Source organism: Bos grunniens, chromosome 18, assembly GCF_055505025.1.
Source record: "Bos grunniens cultivar Pamir isolate PY7600 chromosome 18, Bosgru_T2T1.0, whole genome shotgun sequence".
In the NCBI taxonomy this organism is placed as follows: domain Eukaryota; kingdom Metazoa; phylum Chordata; class Mammalia; order Artiodactyla; family Bovidae; genus Bos; species Bos grunniens.
This window is the reverse complement of record NC_141182.1, coordinates 49,286,235-49,304,209: the sequence shown is the minus strand read 5'-3', so window position 1 is coordinate 49,304,209 and position 17,975 is coordinate 49,286,235. Positions and strand designations below refer to the sequence as shown.

At 53.0% G+C, this 17,975-nt stretch overlaps 2 protein-coding genes across 2 annotated transcripts; both read right to left on the bottom strand.

Moving 5' to 3' along the window:
* Positions 1 to 330: 330 nt before the first annotated feature.
* SELENOV (selenoprotein V) lies at positions 331 to 5,173 on the bottom strand. The gene is made up of 6 exons (XM_086352472.1): positions 4,239 to 5,173; positions 2,751 to 2,775; positions 2,567 to 2,620; positions 2,380 to 2,454; positions 2,186 to 2,285; positions 331 to 445 (listed from the first exon to the last, which is right to left on the bottom strand). Exons 1-5 carry the CDS (start codon positions 5,114 to 5,116, stop codon positions 2,196 to 2,198), a joined length of 1,122 nt encoding a protein of 373 aa, XP_086208598.1. The 5' UTR covers positions 5,117 to 5,173; the 3' UTR covers positions 331 to 445; positions 2,186 to 2,195.
* A 4,310-nt stretch (positions 5,174 to 9,483) lies between these two features.
* DLL3 (delta like canonical Notch ligand 3) lies at positions 9,484 to 16,998 on the bottom strand. Its single transcript, XM_086349391.1, has 9 exons — positions 16,930 to 16,998; positions 16,520 to 16,801; positions 15,322 to 15,379; positions 14,158 to 14,400; positions 13,039 to 13,256; positions 11,954 to 12,176; positions 10,500 to 11,079; positions 10,177 to 10,261; positions 9,484 to 9,690 (listed from the first exon to the last, which is right to left on the bottom strand). The coding sequence occupies exons 1-9, from the start codon at positions 16,996 to 16,998 to the stop codon at positions 9,685 to 9,687; spliced, it is 1,764 nt and encodes a 587-aa protein (XP_086205517.1). The 3' UTR covers positions 9,484 to 9,684.
* Between the last annotated feature and the right edge of the window lie 977 nt (positions 16,999 to 17,975).

The following is a 17,975-nucleotide window of genomic DNA, read 5'->3' as shown; positions in this document are numbered from 1 at the left end:
GGAATGTCTTTTGAGGCTTCTCACCATTCCTATTTCTGTCTCAACCCCAACAAATGCCAATGGAATGGGAATGCCAATCAATGAAATGCCAGTCAAATTCCAAACCAGGCCACAGGAAATAAAGATCCCATAAAAGAAAGAAATTGACTTTGACAGTGTGAGAACGTTGAGGCTACACCAGGTGGGGAGCAACAGGAGTAGCCTTCTGTTCCAAGCTGGCCTCCCTGCCCCCGCCCACCCGGTCCAGGAGATGCTGGGAGCACCGTAGCAGGCAACTTCCCCAGACGGCAGAAGTGAGTGCGGGGACAGTGGCAATCAGACGAGAACACAGGGAGGCAGACTCTGTATTTCCCTCTTCACTTCTCCCTGACCCTGTCCCAGCTGCCATCAGAAAAGGACCTGACTTGACATCATTTCAGCCCTTCTCACCATCCTGCTGAGGCTCCTGAAATGGGGAAACAAGAAAGAAAAAAATAATAACTCTAAAAAAAAAAGATAGCATTTGTAGGGCTTACTATGTTCAGGACCTCTAAGATTTTCCATTTCCATGGCTTATAATGCCTGCCAGAGTCTCCTTGACATTTCTGAAACACACCAGACACACTCCTACCGCAGGGCCCATGCACATTCTGTCCCTTCTGCCCAGAATACTTTCCCCTAGATATCCACATGCTTCAGTCCCTTACATCCTTCAAGTGTTTCAATATCACCTTCCCAATGAGATTGTCTCTGACCACTCAACTTAGAGTTGCAAAAAGTCCCCAGCAGCCTCCAAAGCCCTTTCCCTACTTTATTTTTCTTCTCATCACTTATCTCCTAAAGTACCTTCTAGGGACTTCCCTAGAAGTCCAGTGGTTAAGACTCCTCGCTCCCACTGCAGAGGGCACAGGTTTGATCCCTGGTAGAGGAACTAAGAGAGGAGGGCATGGAAACTCACTCCAGTATTCTTGCCTGGAGAATCCCCATAAACAGAGGAGCCTGAGGGGCTATAGTCCACGGGGGTGGCAAAGAGTCGGACATGACTGAGCAACTCAGCACAGGACAGCACAGAGGAACAGATTGCACATGCTGAATGGTGCGGCCAAAAAAAGAAATAAAAAGCAATGAAATGCCTTCTCTTCACCTAAGGTCTTGTTCACTGTCTTCCATCAACTGTCAGCTCCACCAGGCCAAGGGTTTGTGTCTATTTGGTTCACCACTGTATCATCCCCAGGACCTAGAATCACACCTCGTAGGTACTCAGGAAATACTTGACTAAAATGAAATCCAGTGAGGTTAAAGACACGTGACTCAAGACGGGCCAATGATAGCACTGCCAATGATAGCAGTGTAGTGACATTCCCTTGGCCCTGAGTGATTCATTCAGAGATGGACTTGTAACTTAATCCATGCCAATGGGAATCCTTGCTGGGATTTATGGTATACTTATGACGAGTATATCAAAACTCAACAGCTTGTGTGCTTTAAACATGTACTGTTTCTCATGCATCACTTACACTTCAATAAAGTTGGAAATAATTGTAAAGTAGATACACAATAGACAAAGTATTAAATCAGTAGCAGCTTACAAATATCTACGTAGTGAGTGGTTTTAAAAATCCAGTATTGGTGGAAAATAAATGGTTGTGTCTATGCTTTAAAACATTAAGACAACATTAGCAATAGGACTTTATGCAATTATTGATTCCATGCTCTGTATCTGCACTGTCCAATACAGCTGCCACGTGTGGCTGTGAACATCTGAAATGGGACTAGTTATTAGTGGGACTAATAACTGAATTTTTAATGTATTAATTTCATTAACTCCATTAAGGTGAAAAGACACATGCTGTTATTGTCACATACTGCCACAGCACAGCTTTACAACTAAAAGTTTAAAAAAAGTTATTAAAAAAAAAACTGTATAGTTGACACATGCTGAGCATACTCTGACATACGCTAAGCCGTGCACTATTTATTACCTTATAAGAAGCATTTTATGGAATTAACAACCCCATTTTACAGATGAGGAAACTGAGGCTCAGAAAAGGATATAGATAACTTAACCTGATTATAACAGTGAGGACTGGTTGAGCTAGAACTGGGGCTAAGGTGTCTTTGACTCCAAGGCAGGACCCTGCCTTCTGCCTGCCCGCCCACCCATGGTCCAACCTCCACCGCTCCCACCTCACTGCCCTCATCTCACCTCCAGCCCACTAGTTGCCTGCTACCTTTTTCTTGAACTCCTCATTGAGCAGGTTGACAATTGTCTGTAGCTTGACCTCATCCACAAAGCCATCACCATTCTGGGCACAGAAGGGAAAGAGCACAGACATGTAGGTCTCTCACCCCCTGGGAGCTCCAGCCTCCCTCCCTGTCCAGAACCTTGCTCAGAATCACCTTCTTTGAATGTATCAGTTTCCCATCCACAAACACTTCAAACTCCCCTGTAGCCTGGGCAGATATTTCCTCCTCCTGGGGAGGGAATGGTGGAGGTTAGCAGAGGCAAAGAACGCCCCTCCAAGTCCCTTGGGGGGTCTTGGAGCCCCGATTGCCCCCCACTCTCCCAAGCCACCAGCACACTCACGAAGATTAGAGAGTTTGGAAATTGCTGCTCCAGACTCTTTCTCAATAGGATGTACTGTGGGGAGGAGATGGGATATGTGGTCATGGGATCACAGGTTCATAGGTCTTGAGAGGAGGGAAAACAGGAACCCCTTCCAGACATCGTGGCCCAAACTCCCCCAACCTCCAAAGCCAAAACTACTTACCCGCAAGCTGTAGCTTCAGAGGCCACTGGAGGCCGAGGACAGAGAGGAGGGAGGCAGAGAGAGGTGGAAGGAAGATACATCATTAGAATCCCCTGAAGTCCAGAGAGACACTGTGAAGAGCTAAGTCAGATCTCGTCCCTCCCCTGCTCAGAAGCATCTGAACACAAAAATAACAGTCCTCCCCGTGGTCCACAAGTCCCGACAGGATCCACCCCCATCACCTCTCTGCTCCATCTCTTCCCTCTGTCCCTCTGGCTCCAGCCACAGGGACCTCCTAGCCCTTCTTCCAAAACTCCAGGGGTGCCTTGCCTCAGGATCTTTGTACTTTCTGGTCTCTCTGCAGAATACTCTTTACCTGGTAGCTCAAAGGCTCCTTCTCGCCCCTCTTTCAGATCTTTGGTCGAGTATTGCCTCCTTGAGGATACTCCAGCTAACCTGTGACACCCACCCCCCACAAGATGCCTTTTGTCCATAGCACTGGTCACCTTCTAAGATACTAGATAACTTGCCATGTGCTGTGTTTATTGCCCATTTCTGCCCCTCCACATCAGAATGTCAGTGCCACAGGCATCTTTGTCTTATTCACTGCTGTGTCTCTGATGCTGAGAATAGGGTCAGCACATGGCAGGTGCTGAATAAATGGTTGTTCAGTGAATAAAATAATGAATGAATCCATGGAGTCAGAGAAAGAGAAAGAAGATGGGGAATTCCCTGGTGGTCCAGTGGTTAAAATTCACACTTCCACTGATGAGTGTGTGGGTTTGATCTTTGATCCTTGGTCAGGGAAGCTTTGCATGCAGCACAAGTTTGACCAAAAAAAGGAAGAAGAAGAAGGAGGAGATGGGCAGAGAAAGAGAGGTGGGGGAGAGGGGGAAAGAGAGATAGAAGGAGAAAGCTACACATCACAAGGGGAAAGGGAAAGAGGCAGTGAGCTGGAGAGAGAGCTAGAGAGAGACCACCGCATGGGGGCGGGGGCGGGAGGGGTTGGGGGACTGGAGGGGAAGACAAAGCCTCACCCCCGGCCACATTCAGTCCTGGGTCTCAAGGAAGTCAAGGAAGGTCACTGCTGTTTACTCTTGTCATTGACACAAAGATTCCGCTTTGGGATCACAAATGTGGACCCCTCTGGCCTTTGTATGGGGTGGGCCCCCTTTCCCTTGCTATCCAGATCCCCCTACTTCTATCAGACCCTCCCCACCCCACTTGGTAGCCTCATCAGTGAGAAGTTGCAGCCTAAGACCCACCTCCCAAGAAAGGCTGTTTCTAAGCCCTCAGCCTCTGAAGTTCTCCCATTCCTCCTCTTCCCTCTTCCTGCCCCCATCTCCCGCCCCAACCCCAGGAAAACATGGCTTGGCTCAGCCCTCTGTCTCCTGAAGGCCTGGCCCCGCAGCAGCAGGAGAGTGAATGAATGAACCTAGAGCTTTCTGGTCCCAAAGAGAATGGCAGGCCCAGAGGCGGAAGCAGGTGTGGGCAGGGACATCTCCTTACCAGTAAACCACTCGAATCATGATCTTGTTTTCCTCTTTGAGGTTCCCACTGATGGAGGCTAATGCGGTGGCAGGAACCGGTAAGATGGCCTGGATGGCCCCTAGGATGGGCGTCCCTGGGACATGTCCAGAAGAAGAAGCTATCAACTTGGTGGTCGATGTGTCTGTCCTCAGAGGGGACCCGAGGGATGGGGACCGTAAATCGGTGGCCAATGGAGTAAGAGCAGGAAGGGGCTCTTGGATGGGAGGAAATCCATTGGCGGCTGATGAAACTTGCTTCACCCTCGGGCTTGGCTCAAGATTCTTGGCAGGTGACACAGTGAGGGTGGGTTCAAGTTCCAGGGGCGGGCCCGAAGGCAGAGCCGAGTCGGGGAGGGATTCCAAGGGAGGAATCAGGACCCGAGATGGGATCGGGGTTGGGATCGGGTCCGGAATTGGGATCTGGACCGGAGTCGGGGACCGGATCAGTGTCGGGGTCCCGATCGGTGTCGGGGGCCGGACAGGAGTCGGGGGCCGGACGGGAGTCGGAGGGCGGACGGGAGTCGGGGGCCGGACCGGAGTCGAGAGCGGGACCGGAGTTGGGGTCCGGACCGGCGTTGAGGGCGGGACTGGAGTTGGGGTCCGGACCGGAATTGGGGACCGGACCGGAGTTGAGGGGGGGACCGGAGTTGGGGTCCGGACCGGAGTTGGGGTCCGGATGGGGGTCAGGGTCCGGATGAGAGCCGGCGTCCGGAGCAGAGTCGTGATCCGGGTCGGGCCCGAGTCCGGGCCAGGTGTCGGAGTCCGAACCTGAATGGAGGTCCTGTGCAAGGTCGAACCCCGGACCGGAGTCGAGGCCCGGGCCGGAGTAGGGGCTGGGGTCCGCGGCTGGTTGTTCATGGGGTCCCGGGGCGCACCCCGGGTAGCCGGGGTGGCGATCCCTCCCGACCCTCCTGCGTTGGGGCGGGAAGAGCCTCATCCGCACCGGATTCTAGCGACCACAATGGGGCGCTGTTGCGCGGGGTTCCATTGGGTGCGCGGATTCTACCGCCGAGCCGGGGATCGGAGAAGGAAATGGCAACCGACTCCAGTGTTCTTGCCTGGAGAATCCCAGGGAAGGCGGAGCCTGGTGGGCTGCCGTCTATGGGGTCGGTCACACAGAGTCAGACACGACTGAAGCGACTTAGCAGCAGCAGCAGCAGCACCAGAGCCGGGGATGGGGCAGGGACCTCTGGATCCCATCCCCTGAATCCCTACCTCCAGTTGCCAATATCCTTAATGTTCAGGCATTCACTGTATGTTTGTCCAGTGCCTGCAATGTGCGCCCTCCTGAGCTGGGTGACTCTTCGGACACAGCAGTCAGGAGACCAGGTCCGGAGATCAGGCTCCCTGTCCAGTAGGGGAGATATGCATGTGTCAGACTCTGGGATCCCAGGGACTGTAGCCCACCAGGCTCCTCTGTCCATAGGATTCTCCAGGCAAGAATACTGGAGTGAGTTGCCATTTCCTCTTCCAGGGGTTCTTCCTGACCCAGGAATGGAGCCTGTGTCTCTTGCACTGGCAGGTGGATTCTTTACCACTGAGCCACCTGCAAAGCACAGGGGAAGATATACCCCTTACCAAACAGTGACATTCCAGTGAGGTCAGAATGAGGGTGACCTAGAGAAGAATAACAGATCTTACATTCACCTAGCACTGAATGCTATACATATGCCCATAGCTGGTACGTGGCAGAACCAGGATTCAAACCACAGCTATCAGACTCCAGGGTCTGGACACAGAATCCTGGGTACAGGGCTCTATCACACTGTGAGCTCCTCCATGGTAGGAACTTGTCTGGCTCACTGCTGAATCCCCAGCTCCTACAATAAGGCCTGGCACACAGTAGGCACTCAACAAATGTCTTTTTATTTTGAAACAGCTTTTAAAATATAATTTTATTTATTTTTGACTGTGCTGGGTCTCTGCTGTTGCTCAGGCTTTTCTCTAGTTGCAGTGAACGGGGACTATTCTCTAATTGTGGTGCTCAGGCTTCTCACGGCAGTGACTTCTCTTGTTAAGGAGCATGGGCTCTGGGATGTGCAGAGGCTTCAGCAATTGCGGTTCCCTGGCTCTAGAGCATGGGCTCAGAAGTTGTGGCACATGGGTTTAGTTGCTCCATGGCATGTAGGATCTTCCCAGACCAGGGATCGAACCCGTGTCTCCTGCATTGGCAAGTGGTGGATTCTTTACCACTGAGCCACCAGGGAAGCCCCTGCAACAGTTGTAACACTTACCAGAAGTTGGGAAAACAGTACAGAGAATCCCAATGTAACTTTCACTCAGCTTTCCTCAATAACAACATCTTAAGTAACCACAGTACGTTATCAAAACCAACTATTCCAATACTATTAGGTCAGGTACAGACCTTATTCAGATTCATGGAAGGGTTTCAGGCAGAAGCCTACAGTGCTTCTCAACCTCTGAGAGTCCTTCCTGTGCTAAATTTTGGGCCTGGGTTCCCAAAACCAGGAGGATCAAGAAAGACTGAACTTTCTGTGTGATGCTGGGTAAGCCTCTACCACATCTTTGGGCTCTAGTTTGCTCCTCTGTGAAATGAACTTGAAATAGGCTTTCCTTTTATAGCATATTGAGAACTAACATTTACTGAGCAGCTATCATATGCCAGCCTGTTATAAAATGCTTGTAGTTATTAACTCACTACTCACAAACTTCTGAAGCAGATTCTATTACTAGTCTCATTTTACAGAAGAGAGAGGTAAAGTGACTTGTTTGAATAAGTGGCAGAACCAAGATCTGAACCAAAGCAGTCGGATTTCTGTGTGTTTGCAAGCTTTGGGTTTTGTTTGTTTTGGCTGCATCGGATCTTAGTTGTGGCATGCTGGATCTTTACTTGTAGCCTATGAACTCTATGAAGTCTGAACTCTATGAACTCCAGCTGTGGCACACAGGCTGGTAAGCTTGCAGTGCACAGGCTTTAGTTGCCCTGAGGAATACTGGATCTTAGTTCCCACTAGGGATCGAACTCCTGTATTGCAAGGCAGATTCTTAACCACTGGACCACCAGGGAAGTCTCTGGCTAGGTGAGGTGGTGGGGAATTGTCTTTGTTTTTGCTTTTTTCGTGGAGTGGTCATTTAGGTTACTTTATTTACTATTGTCATTGTGCTAAATGCAGTAAGTGTACACCTGAGATTTAAAGCTCTGCCAAAAGAGAAAAAAAGGACCAGTTCCTCCTTGGTGTGGAAAACCTTACACCTTAGTCCTCTGGGGCTCTCCCTCCTTTCACCTTTAAAGTGAAGGATTTGGACCAGAATAACTTTATGGACAGGGAGGCCTGGCGTGCTGCGATTCATGGGGGTCGCAAAGAGTCGGACACGGCTGAGCAACTGAACTGAACTGAACTGAACTTCATCTTCCCTGCAAGCACTGATCATCCAAGATGGTCTTCTCTGCCCCAGAAGCTGCTAGCTTAGGCTAAGCCTACAGCAGCCTGTGAGGAAAAGCCATGGAACAAAGCCTGTGTTTTAAAGGGCCTGCTGACTTGGGTGTGGGACTCTTCCCTTAAGGTGGTGAATCAGAACTCTGGCCATCGCGCTTTGATAATCCAGCCAGTAATGTTCCTGTGATGACTCAGAGATGTGTACAGCAACGGCGCCAAGATTCTGAGACAGGTAAGGCATCCTTAACACGAGGAACTACAGCAAAGAGGGAGCCCGTGGGATTCAGTGCCCGCTTTCAGATTTTACGCAGTCGTTGATCAAAAACACATGATGAGGGTAACGTTATCTTTTCCATCTTTGCTTTTAAACTGAGTTCTGCACTCTGGGCAGATGGCATAATTTGTTCAAGGCAGCAAAGACTTGGGCTCTGAAAAGCAACTTGTCTTTGAAGGAATAATGGGGCTGGTGTTGATGTCTGTCTTTAATCTCAATTTAAATTTTATTTGATGATAGGCTTTTGCTTCCATGTCCATATTCCCCCCCTTTTTTTTCTTTAATTTTTACTTTTTGGCTGTTCCATGTGAAATGTGGGATCCTAGCTCCCCACCAGGAATCAAACCTGAGCTTCATGCATTGGATACATGAAGTCTTAAATACTGGATCACCAGGGAAGTCCTCAATGTCCATATTCCTTAATGGTACAGATTATGCTCATAACACAGAAATTCAATATGGTGAAACATGAAAGAGGAGTTTGTACATATCGGTATGTATTCAACATGGTATCTGTCGACTAAATTAAAAGAATATATGTAAATCAACTATACTTCAATAAAAAAAATTTTAAAAGAATATGTGGATCCCTTGGTTGATGTCCTTCATAGTAGGACGCCTTCATTTGTTGTTACTTTTCTCACTGTTCTCTCATCTTTCACCCCTATGCTTTTGCTCATTTCCAAAGGTGTTTGGGCACTATCCCAGCCATTAGAAAATATGGGGGAGGAAGACTGGCAGAAATTGGCTGATGTAGACTTTTTAAAAAATTCATTTATTTATTTATTTGGCTGCACCATCCCACACAGAGAAGTGTGGAGTCTGAACTACTGGACAGCCAGAGAAGTCCTGATGCAGACGTTTTATAGCTTCAGTGGTCGAAGTAGTATTAGATGTATGATGCACTGTTTTAGGACAGTCCTCAAATTTAGGAAGATATCCCCCTCTCTACTAGATCTTAGATTTGCTCCATCTCATTAGGAAGGAGCTGCAACAAGTACCCTACTCTCTGAGCCTCCCATTCCTCTGTAGAATAGGTTCTTTCTGTTCTCACCAACTGGTTCTGTTTGTTTGCCTGCCACGTACAGTACTTACATCTAGTATTAATAACAAACCCTGACTTTTGGTAGAGAAAGGGACACTCTTTTGCCCACATATTCCATGTGATTTGAACAGGCTAACCTTAATCCTCGCCACACACCAGACAAATGGCCAAGCCTGGCCAATCAAAATAAGTCATACTTGTCTGGCCACTAGTTCAAGTAAGGCCACGTGACAAGCCAGGGGCAGTGAAGGCCCATCCATCCGACATATGAAGTCCTCCCAGAGACAACTGGAGAAAAACATTGAGCCTCTGAACTCAGTCCTGCTGAAGCGACACCTGCCACGGGATTTTCAATTTTATGAACTAATAAGTTCTCTTGTTTATTTAAACAACTTTGAGTTATTTCCGACCCTCTGCAACAGAGTCCTATTATTCTTCTCAGGAGACAAAAATCTCTTCCCTCAGCCCCAACACCACACACAAAGCACTCAACTTGATGAGTCAAAGCTGATCAGACTAAGAGCTTTTATAGATGTCTCTGGAGGGACGGGGAGAGAAAGAGACACAGGATATAAATAACCACTATGTAAAACGTCCAATGGCAAAATTCTCCCCGTCACCCCTTCCAGCTTGAACTCCAAAGTGTCTGAAGCAGAGAAAACAAAAACATTCAGCTTCTGTCTCCATGTGCTGATGGAGAAGGGCCAGGTCAAGCCTAGAAACAGAATAAGTAGGAAGCATTAGAAAGTGTTGCCTCTGGGACTTCCCTGGCGGTCCAGTGGTTAAGAATCCAGGCTTTCAATGCCGGAGACCTGGGTTCCATCCCTGAACGGGAACTAAGATCCCCCAAGCCAATGGGTAGGGCCAAAATAAGGGGGAGGGAGACTGCCCTTCTGCCTCTCCTCCCTCTCTCCAGTGAGTGGAAATCAGTGGCGAAGCTCTAGCTCGAAGCTCCCCACCTCTTGAGGCCCAAACGTCATCTAAACAGAAGATGCCAAGGAGCTCAAAAGGACAGTAAAAGGGATGCAAACAGAACTAAATCAAGTCAAAACTGAGAAGTGGCCTTTAGAATCTTCCAGAGACTCTACCCACCCCCACCCCACACCCATTTTATAGAGAAAGGGGATCTACAGCTAAAGCAGGGGCTGCCTCTGTCCATTGTGCCTAAAGTGCGCAGAGTGGGGAGAGGTGGGTTAACTACCTCCCGAGCATAGACGGAAGGAGCAGATATGACGTAAATCGAACGAGCGTCTCCATCTTCACGGTGATTCCAGTCAGAGGACGGGCTACGGGGGAGAAAAGTAAGATCTAGACCCTTTAAATTCTCACATCCTGTTTTCCCACCCGCCACAGAGAGGAACCCAAAGCCAACTAAGGGACTTGTGAAACGACCCAACCAGAAAAAGGCTGGAGAGAAACGGACCAATCAGGAAGGTCCATCAAGGACTCAGGCCAATTGCACCACAGAGATTGATGAAAGCAGCCAAGGAGCACAAGGCTTACGTCTGCGATCGAGCCCCTCACCTCGGGCCGTCCCCGGGACCTTCCTGCGTCCTCATGTTGTTGAGTGCATCAGGGAGAGCGTGGACCGATGGCTCCGGGGTCCCCGCCAACAAGCGAGGCCCAGTATCCCGGCTAGGGCCACGGCGTCGCACGTGGACCAGCAAGAGCGCAGCGCCGGCCAAGCCCGCGGCCACCAGCAGTCCCAAAGCCGGCGGCAAAAGGAAGCGCTGTGGGTCCCCCTGTCTCAGGCCGGGCTGGGCCGCGGGCAATGCGCCCGCGCCGTCGGGGTGAACCGGGAACTCGCACCGCGCGCCCATGTAGCCCGGCGCGCAGGCGCAGACGAGGCCGGAGAAGTGCGCGTAGCAGCGGCCGCCGTGGGCGCAGGGGCGCGCGGCACACGGGTCGGCGCGCTCCCTACAGTCGCGGCCGCCGAAGCCCAGCGCGCAGGAGCAGCGGCGCGCGCCGCCTCCCTCCAGGCAAGTGCCGCCGTTGGCGCAGGTGTGGCCCGTGCAGTCTTCCAGGTCGTGCTCGCAGCGCGGCCCCGCGAAGCCGGCGCGGCAGCGGCAGCGGAGGGCGTGACCCAGATCCAAGCAGAGTCCGCCTGTGGGGAAGGGAGCGTCAGGGTAGCGGCTCCCCCAACCCGCCCGCGCTTCTTTTTCTCAGCTCGGAAATCCCCGCCCTCACCTCTTCTCTGGGCCTCCTCTATCTCGTTTAATTCAAGGGCTCTGGGAGTTTGCCTGGAAAGCCAGCCTGCCTCCTTTCCCCCCGAGTGGTCTTGGATTGACTAAGCCTCATACCTCTTTGGTTCTGTTTCTTGTCTCTTTTTGTCTCGGCTTTAACTGTACTGAAACAGTTAACAGTTCCAGAACGACGGGTCTGAACCACCTTGCCTTTGCCCATGCTTCCTCCTCCCCCCCTTTCTGTTCCTCCTTTTCTCCCATTCTTTTCCCCTGCTCTCTTCTCAGATGTACTCAGGCGCCCCCTCCTCCAGGAAGCCACTCCTGATTCTTCCTCCATCCCAGCCCTGCACTCCCTTAGCCACTGTTGGCTCTGAGGACGACTCTGTCTTCCCCTCTGGACTGATAACATGCTCTCTTCCCGACCCAGGGATCAAACCTGCGTCTCTTATGTCTACCTGCATTGACAGGTGGGTTCTTTACCACTAGTGCCACCTGGGAAGTTCCTCTATGAGGGTAGGGGTTTTCATCTCATTTCCTACTGCATTCCCAGAACTGGGCCTGCCACACAGTGGATGGTCAACAAAGATTTCTGAGATAGGACTATCATCTCACCCAGTTCACAGAACAAACTGAGGCTGGGAAGGTGGGAGGGGGGGATCACTTCCTCAGGCCTCAGGGCAAAGTTAGGATCCCCCTCCCCCGCCCAGGACTGTGTAAGCCAAGCCCTTTTCTTGCCCACTGACCATGCAGGGTCCCCCACCTTCATCCCTCATCACTCTGTTCTCTCCACCTCACCATTCCGGCATGGCTGCAGGCTGCACCGGTCCACCCGCTTCTCACAGTTGGAGCCTTGGAAACCGGGCGGGCAGTGGCAGATGTAGGCAGAGTCGGGGTCTGCGCCCCCCACACACAAGCCACCATTGAAACAAGGTCCATCCGCACATGTCACCCCGCTCACCTCACACCGCAACCCGTAGAACCCTCGGGGACAGGTGCATTCGAAGGACCCCAGGGTTTCCTGGGCACAGGCAAGAAGACTTGGGATCAGCATTCCCTTGGAGTGAAACTCTATCCTGCTCCTCACTCTGGGTCACTGGGGGGCTGCTCCCTGTCCAGTCCCACCTCCCAGGTCACAGAGGCCTCCTGGGGAAGTCCCTGGGCCAAGACAACCCCTCTGTTCTGTGTTTCTGGGTCTGCCCACCCAGCCCCACAGAGGGGAGGCTCTGGAGGCCCAGAGAGAGCCTCTATACCTTTGCCGATCAAATGCTGCCCGCCCTGTCTGCCCTCCCTGGTGCTGCCTGCATGGCCCAGGCCTAATCCCAGATCCTAGCTCTAAGCCCGCCTCCTCCATGAAGCCTTCCCTGGGTCTCCCTTTCTCACACCCTCCCTCTAACTTGAATACTGAGTGTTTGTCACTGTCCCCCTCACTGAGCTCTGCTTCATCCCAGGCTCACCCCCACCACCACGTTTGCTTTGCCTAGGCCACTCATCTGGTCTAGCTTCTCCAATCACCCCCCATCCACCAAACTGGACTTCAGAAGCCCAGCCCCGGCCCATCTCCAGGAAGTCTCTGATGGTCACCCATCCCGAATCCTCAACCCACCTGGTCCCACCACACTTACCTGAGCCCTGAGTTGTTCCCTGCCCCACAGGATCCCTCAGCATTCCCACAGCCACAACTTTAGCTGCCACCCACTGGGTCTGCTCTCTCCAACCCCCATCACCTCATCCTACTTCAGGGCCCCAGATGCAGGCTGGAGACCTCCAGGAAGCCCTCCCTGATAGCTAGCCTCCCTGAGGCTGCTGTGTCATGGAGCCCCAGACAGGGGACTCCCCGAGTAAAGTATGGTCCAGGATGAGGCAGGAGGGTTGATACTGACACTACAGCTGCCCCCATTGGCACACGGGTTCCCATCACAGGGCCCAGGCCCAGGTACGAGGCATCCAGTGGTGGCAGACGATGGGCCCCTGGAGCTGAGGCAGCTGCTGCTGGAGACAGGGATTGTGCAGAGGGGCCCAGTCCAGCCCTCCAGGCATCGACACTCATCAGGCTGCTCACAGAAGCCGTGCTCTGGGCTGCAGCCTGCTCGACACACCGCTGTGGGGGGAAGGAGAGGCAGAGGGGAAGAGGAATATTGAAGGGCAGAGTCAGGAGGATAGGAAATCAGAGACGATTCTGAGCACTTTCCCTGCATCCCTCCTCTGATCTTTGTGACTGACAACCCACTGGGCTACCTGGTATTGAGACCCCCAGTTTACAGACAGGGAAACTGGGGCCCCTAGAGGCGGGGTGATTCACCCAGCAAGGAAGCAGTAGAGAGAGGATTTAAAACCCAGACCAATGAGTTCCAGAGTCTGTGCTTTTGGAAGGAGAATGGAGTGGGGGCTCCCAGGTCTGAGCCTGGAGAGAGGAGAAGGAAGAAAGAAGACTGAGGATTGAGGAGGGACCCCGGCCTCTCAGGGGAAATGGGAGGGCCTTGGATTAGGGCGGGTCTGGGAGGATATGGTAAGCCTGGGAGCTCTAGGGGCTCAGACACTGGGGTATCCAGGTAGGTGGGGATCCCAAGCTTCAGAACACAGTGGGGTCTGGAGTGCAATCGCAGGGAGCGGGGATTGGTGGGGCAGGGCGGTGGGGAATGAGAGGAGATTCCCAAGTTCCTGAATAGGAGTAGGAAAGCCCCAGAATTAGAAAAGCTTTGGGGTCCGAGCACCGGGAAAGGGGTGTGAGTATGGATTAGGGGAGGAACTGGGGATACAAGATGGGAAATGGGTGTGGGATTCCAACTGGGGGAGACAGTGCTGGGAAGAGGGAACGGGGCTGGAGTGTCCAGGTAGGGCTTTCCCTGAAGGTGGTAGCTGGATCCTGGGAGCGGGCTGAAGACCCTGAGTGGAACTGGGGAGGGGTTCTCGGGTCCCCAGTTCCCTGAAGCGGGTAACCAGGTTGTGAAAGGGGCCTGGGGGCCGTGACGGGATGGGGTGAGGTTGAATGCCGGACTCACGCGGTGCCTCGCACTCTTCCTCAACGGGCGCGCAAGGACGCAGTTCCGAGTCACATCGCAAGGGGGCGCCACGCGAGCGGCAGAGGCGCGCGCACGCAGCCCCGACGGCCGGCGGCTCGCAGCGCGCACGGTAGGAGAAGCGCAGCTCCCAGGCGCCTGCGCGTTGCACGTCCCGGGTCCACGGGCCCCCAGCTGCCAGAAGACGCCGGCCGGCCACGCGCGCCAGCAGGCTCCAGGCGGCACCTGCGGGGAGAAGGGAGATGTGCTGGGATGCGGCCCGGCTCAGTCTCGGGTTGGAGACGACGGAGGGAGTAGGCTCGCACTCTCCCTGCCCATCTCAAGGAGGTCAAAAGACGCCTTTTGAGTGCTGAGGATGACAGTTACTTAGCAAGGCTGCAAACACCGCCAGTGCGCCCTGGGGATCTTTGATGACGCGATCCCGATGACCGTTATCATCATAACGGTTCTCCCAAAGCTTAAATGCCCCTGTATTTTGCCCTAGGATCTTTGTATATTAAAGTAGTGAAGAGACCTCTTAACCACCCTGGGACATATGATACCCCTTTATGGCCAAGGGACAATGACGGTCTTTGAAGTGAGGTCAAAACACCTCCAAATTGTGCCTCAGGATCTTCTTATATGAAAATGGTGACAGACCCCCCCCCCACTGTGGGTCTTATATAGCACCAAAGTTCCCCTCCAATTAAGGTTAAGATCTTCCATTGTCCCTCCCTGAAACCTCTCTGGTGAAACTGCAGCGTCCCAAAGGGCTCCTGGGGCCCTCTATGTAGGCAAGGTGACAGAGCTCAGCATACAAGAACAAGAAAGTAACTCATATTGGACCCTGGGTTCTCAAAATCAGATGGTGACTGTTAAATATTATATCCTGGCCCACTGACTCAATTCCAAGAGAGTAAGAGAGCTTCTCCTGGCCCCCAACCCACTTAGATGTCAGGACATTTCCGCATCGACACACCAAGAGTCCTGGGGCTGTCAACGCCCCGCACCACACTCTAGAACTGTGACGACACCATGGGGGCAGCAATTCTGTGAACACCCCACCCTATGGACAGCCCATCGTCACTCTCCTTGACCTCACATCATGCCCCAACTCCCTGGAGCCCCCACACTCCGCAGCAAAGAGCCAGAACTGAAAACACTCACCTCCAATCTGTCCACCTAACTCCTCTCTCCAGGTTTCGATGATGAGAGAGAAGGTGCCCTGGTTGGGTGGAGGAAGGTGCGAGAAAAGAAGAAAGACAGTGGTCAGGACAGGTACCGGTCAAGGCCAGACTTTAGGGGTAAAGAGTGATGACCGTGCTGGATGCTAAACACGGACAGGACAATTCCCACAGGGACTGGCCCAGGGAAGGAATGACTGTTTCGGCTGTCTTTATTGAGCATTGGAAGGACTGATGCTGAATTTCCAGTACTTTGACCACCTGATGTGAAGAGCTGACTCATTGGAAAAGACCCTGATGCTGGGAAAGATTGAAGGCAAGAGAAGGGGATGACTGAGGATGAGATGATTGGATGGCATCAACTCAATAGACATGAATTTGAGCAAACTCTGGGAGATGGTGAAGGACAGGGAAGTTGGTGTGCTGCAGTCCATGGGGTCACAAAGAGGCGGACACGACTGAGTGAATGAACAATAACAATTGAGCACTCACTATGTGGGAACTCAAGATACCTAGTTGAATCCCTCAAAAGGGACCGCTGTGATGTACCATGATGGTCCCCTGTTTGTTTTACAGATGAGGGAGCTGAGGCTGGAAAAGAGAAAGTCACTTTCCTAAAAGGACAAGTGTCTAGAATTTTAAAAAACCTGTGTTCGCCCCTATGCTTTGGGGGTTGTGGGATGGGAAATAGGATTTTGGAGGTGAAAAAGTCATGGATAAAGGCCCCAACTGAAAGGTGTGAGATAAGGTGAGAAGATATTGGGGGTACCCAAGACAGAGTGTAGAAGGGTCCCCAGGTGCAAGGAAATTTTGGGATAAAATTAGGATCCCAGTGTTTAGGGATCCCCAGTGAGGAGGGTTCTGTGAATTGAGAATTTCCAGAAGGTGAGCATGGGGTTCTGGGAATTCGGGTTTCCAGATGTGGGTGGGGGGAGGGTGGATTGGGGATCCCTAGAGGGCAAGTTGGAGTCAGAAAATTGGGTCGCAAAGAGTCGGACAAAACTTAGCTACTGAGCATGCACGCATGGGTAGGGTTTCTGCGTGTGAGAATGTGGAATTCGAGATAGCGGTACTGGGAATTTGGAGTCCCAGGAGGGCAGAGTGTTGGAAGTTGGAGCGCAGATGGCAGCCGAGATTCTGGTGAGGCCTCCACACGGGAATGCCCCGGGGCTGGGTCTCACCGGCCACGCGTCCCGGAAAGGCACGCGCAGGAGGCCGTCCGGCAGCCGCAGTTCCGGCGCTAGCGCTCCAGGTTGCGCAGTGTAGACCGGTCCGCGCGCACTCAGCGCCGCGCCCAGGGTGCAAGGAGCCTCGGCGGTCTCCTCGGAGAGCCCTGGCTTCAGGCAGACCCTGAAGAAGAGACGGCAGGAGCCCCCGGCCTTGCAGGGGGACCGCGGCGTGCCCGGACCTGGTCCTGGCCCGAAAGAGTGGATCTGCAGCTCGAAGACGCCGGCCGGCTGTGCCTGGGGCGGAGAGGGGAACCGCGTGAGGGGGACCGGGGGGAACCACGCGTCTCATCCGCCCCGCGCCCTGTCCTGAAGACCCCCGGGTCTCCGTCCCTCCCATCCCCCCTTTCCACTTCGGCTCTGACCTGGGGAAGGAAAAAGAGCGCCAGGATCACCGTCGAGGAGAGGAGCTGGGGCATCTGCGGGGCGACCATGGCCTTTTGGGGGGCCTTGGGAGCCGCAGCTGCGGGCTCCGGAGCCTTATATCTGAGAGGACGGCTCCGCCCCCTCGGGCAGCCGCGGGCTTCGGGGGACCCCAGGGGAGGAGGTCGCAGGGGAAGGAGAGCAGCGCGCTGGAGCGACAGTGAGATCCTGTCCTGGACACAGGCAATGTAGTGAGTGTGTGATCTTACATGCCGTTGTGGGCACAACCTTGTGTGACTGAGGACAGGGTGGGGATGGGGGTTAAGCTCGTGTGTCAGGTTGGATATGATTTTAAGACTCAGTAAGTATGTGTGTGGTGAGAGTAAGAGCTACAGGAAGGAGAGGGTACACGTGACTGTGATTGTGTGTCTAGGTGAGATTGTGTAGCTCCATGTGTGCCTGAAACTGTATGGTTAAACCTCTTTGTGAGTCGTAAATAATTCTCAGATTGTGTGTGCGGTGTGCGGTGGCGGGAGGGGTGGGGGTGGGGCGGTCGCATGCACACACCTGCGTGGGAGAATGACGATGGACATGATTTCACGGTTGTGTGACTTTCTGAGATTGCCGTGGCTGTGTAGGTGTCTCTCCGTGCAGTTGAGTGCGTGAATGTGAGCTCCTGTGTAGCTGTAGGAACCTGTGACTTTGCGGTCTGTGCAGGTGCCTCTAGGTGGCTGGGCTTGTGTACATGGTAAGGTCTTCGGGAGGCTGTAAATGACTGAGGATTTGTGTGTGGAGCCTGGGTGTGGAAGGTCCAGGGGTGTACCCCTGTGTGGCTAGGATGAAGATCCAGTGTTCTTTGTGGACCCGTGTGTGCGTGTGTATGCCTGCTTGCTCAAGTATGTTCCCCTCCCCAAAACAAAGCCATCCTCCCAACCTCCCCCGCCCCAACCCCCGCCCCATCACAGACGCACCAGACGCCCCGCCTCAGAGGGGACTCCCAGCTGTATGTAAATGCCGCCATCTGCCGGGCGGCCGCGCCCCTCCCCCT

Bases quoted from the DNA above. Each gene is read 5' to 3' on its own strand.
- DLL3 (XM_086349391.1), bottom strand. From the start codon at position 16,998: ATGGTCGCCCCGCAGATGCCCCAGCTCCTCTCCTCGACGGTGATCCTG. The intron at 13,257-14,157 runs GTGAGTCCGGCA...TTCCCCCCACAG, and splicing joins GGAAGAGTGCGAGGCACCGC to CGGTGTGTCGAGCAGGCTGC. The intron at 11,080-11,953 runs GTGAGGTGGAGA...CCTTCCCCACAG, and splicing joins CCTGCAGCCATGCCGGAATG to GCGGACTCTGCTTGGATCTG.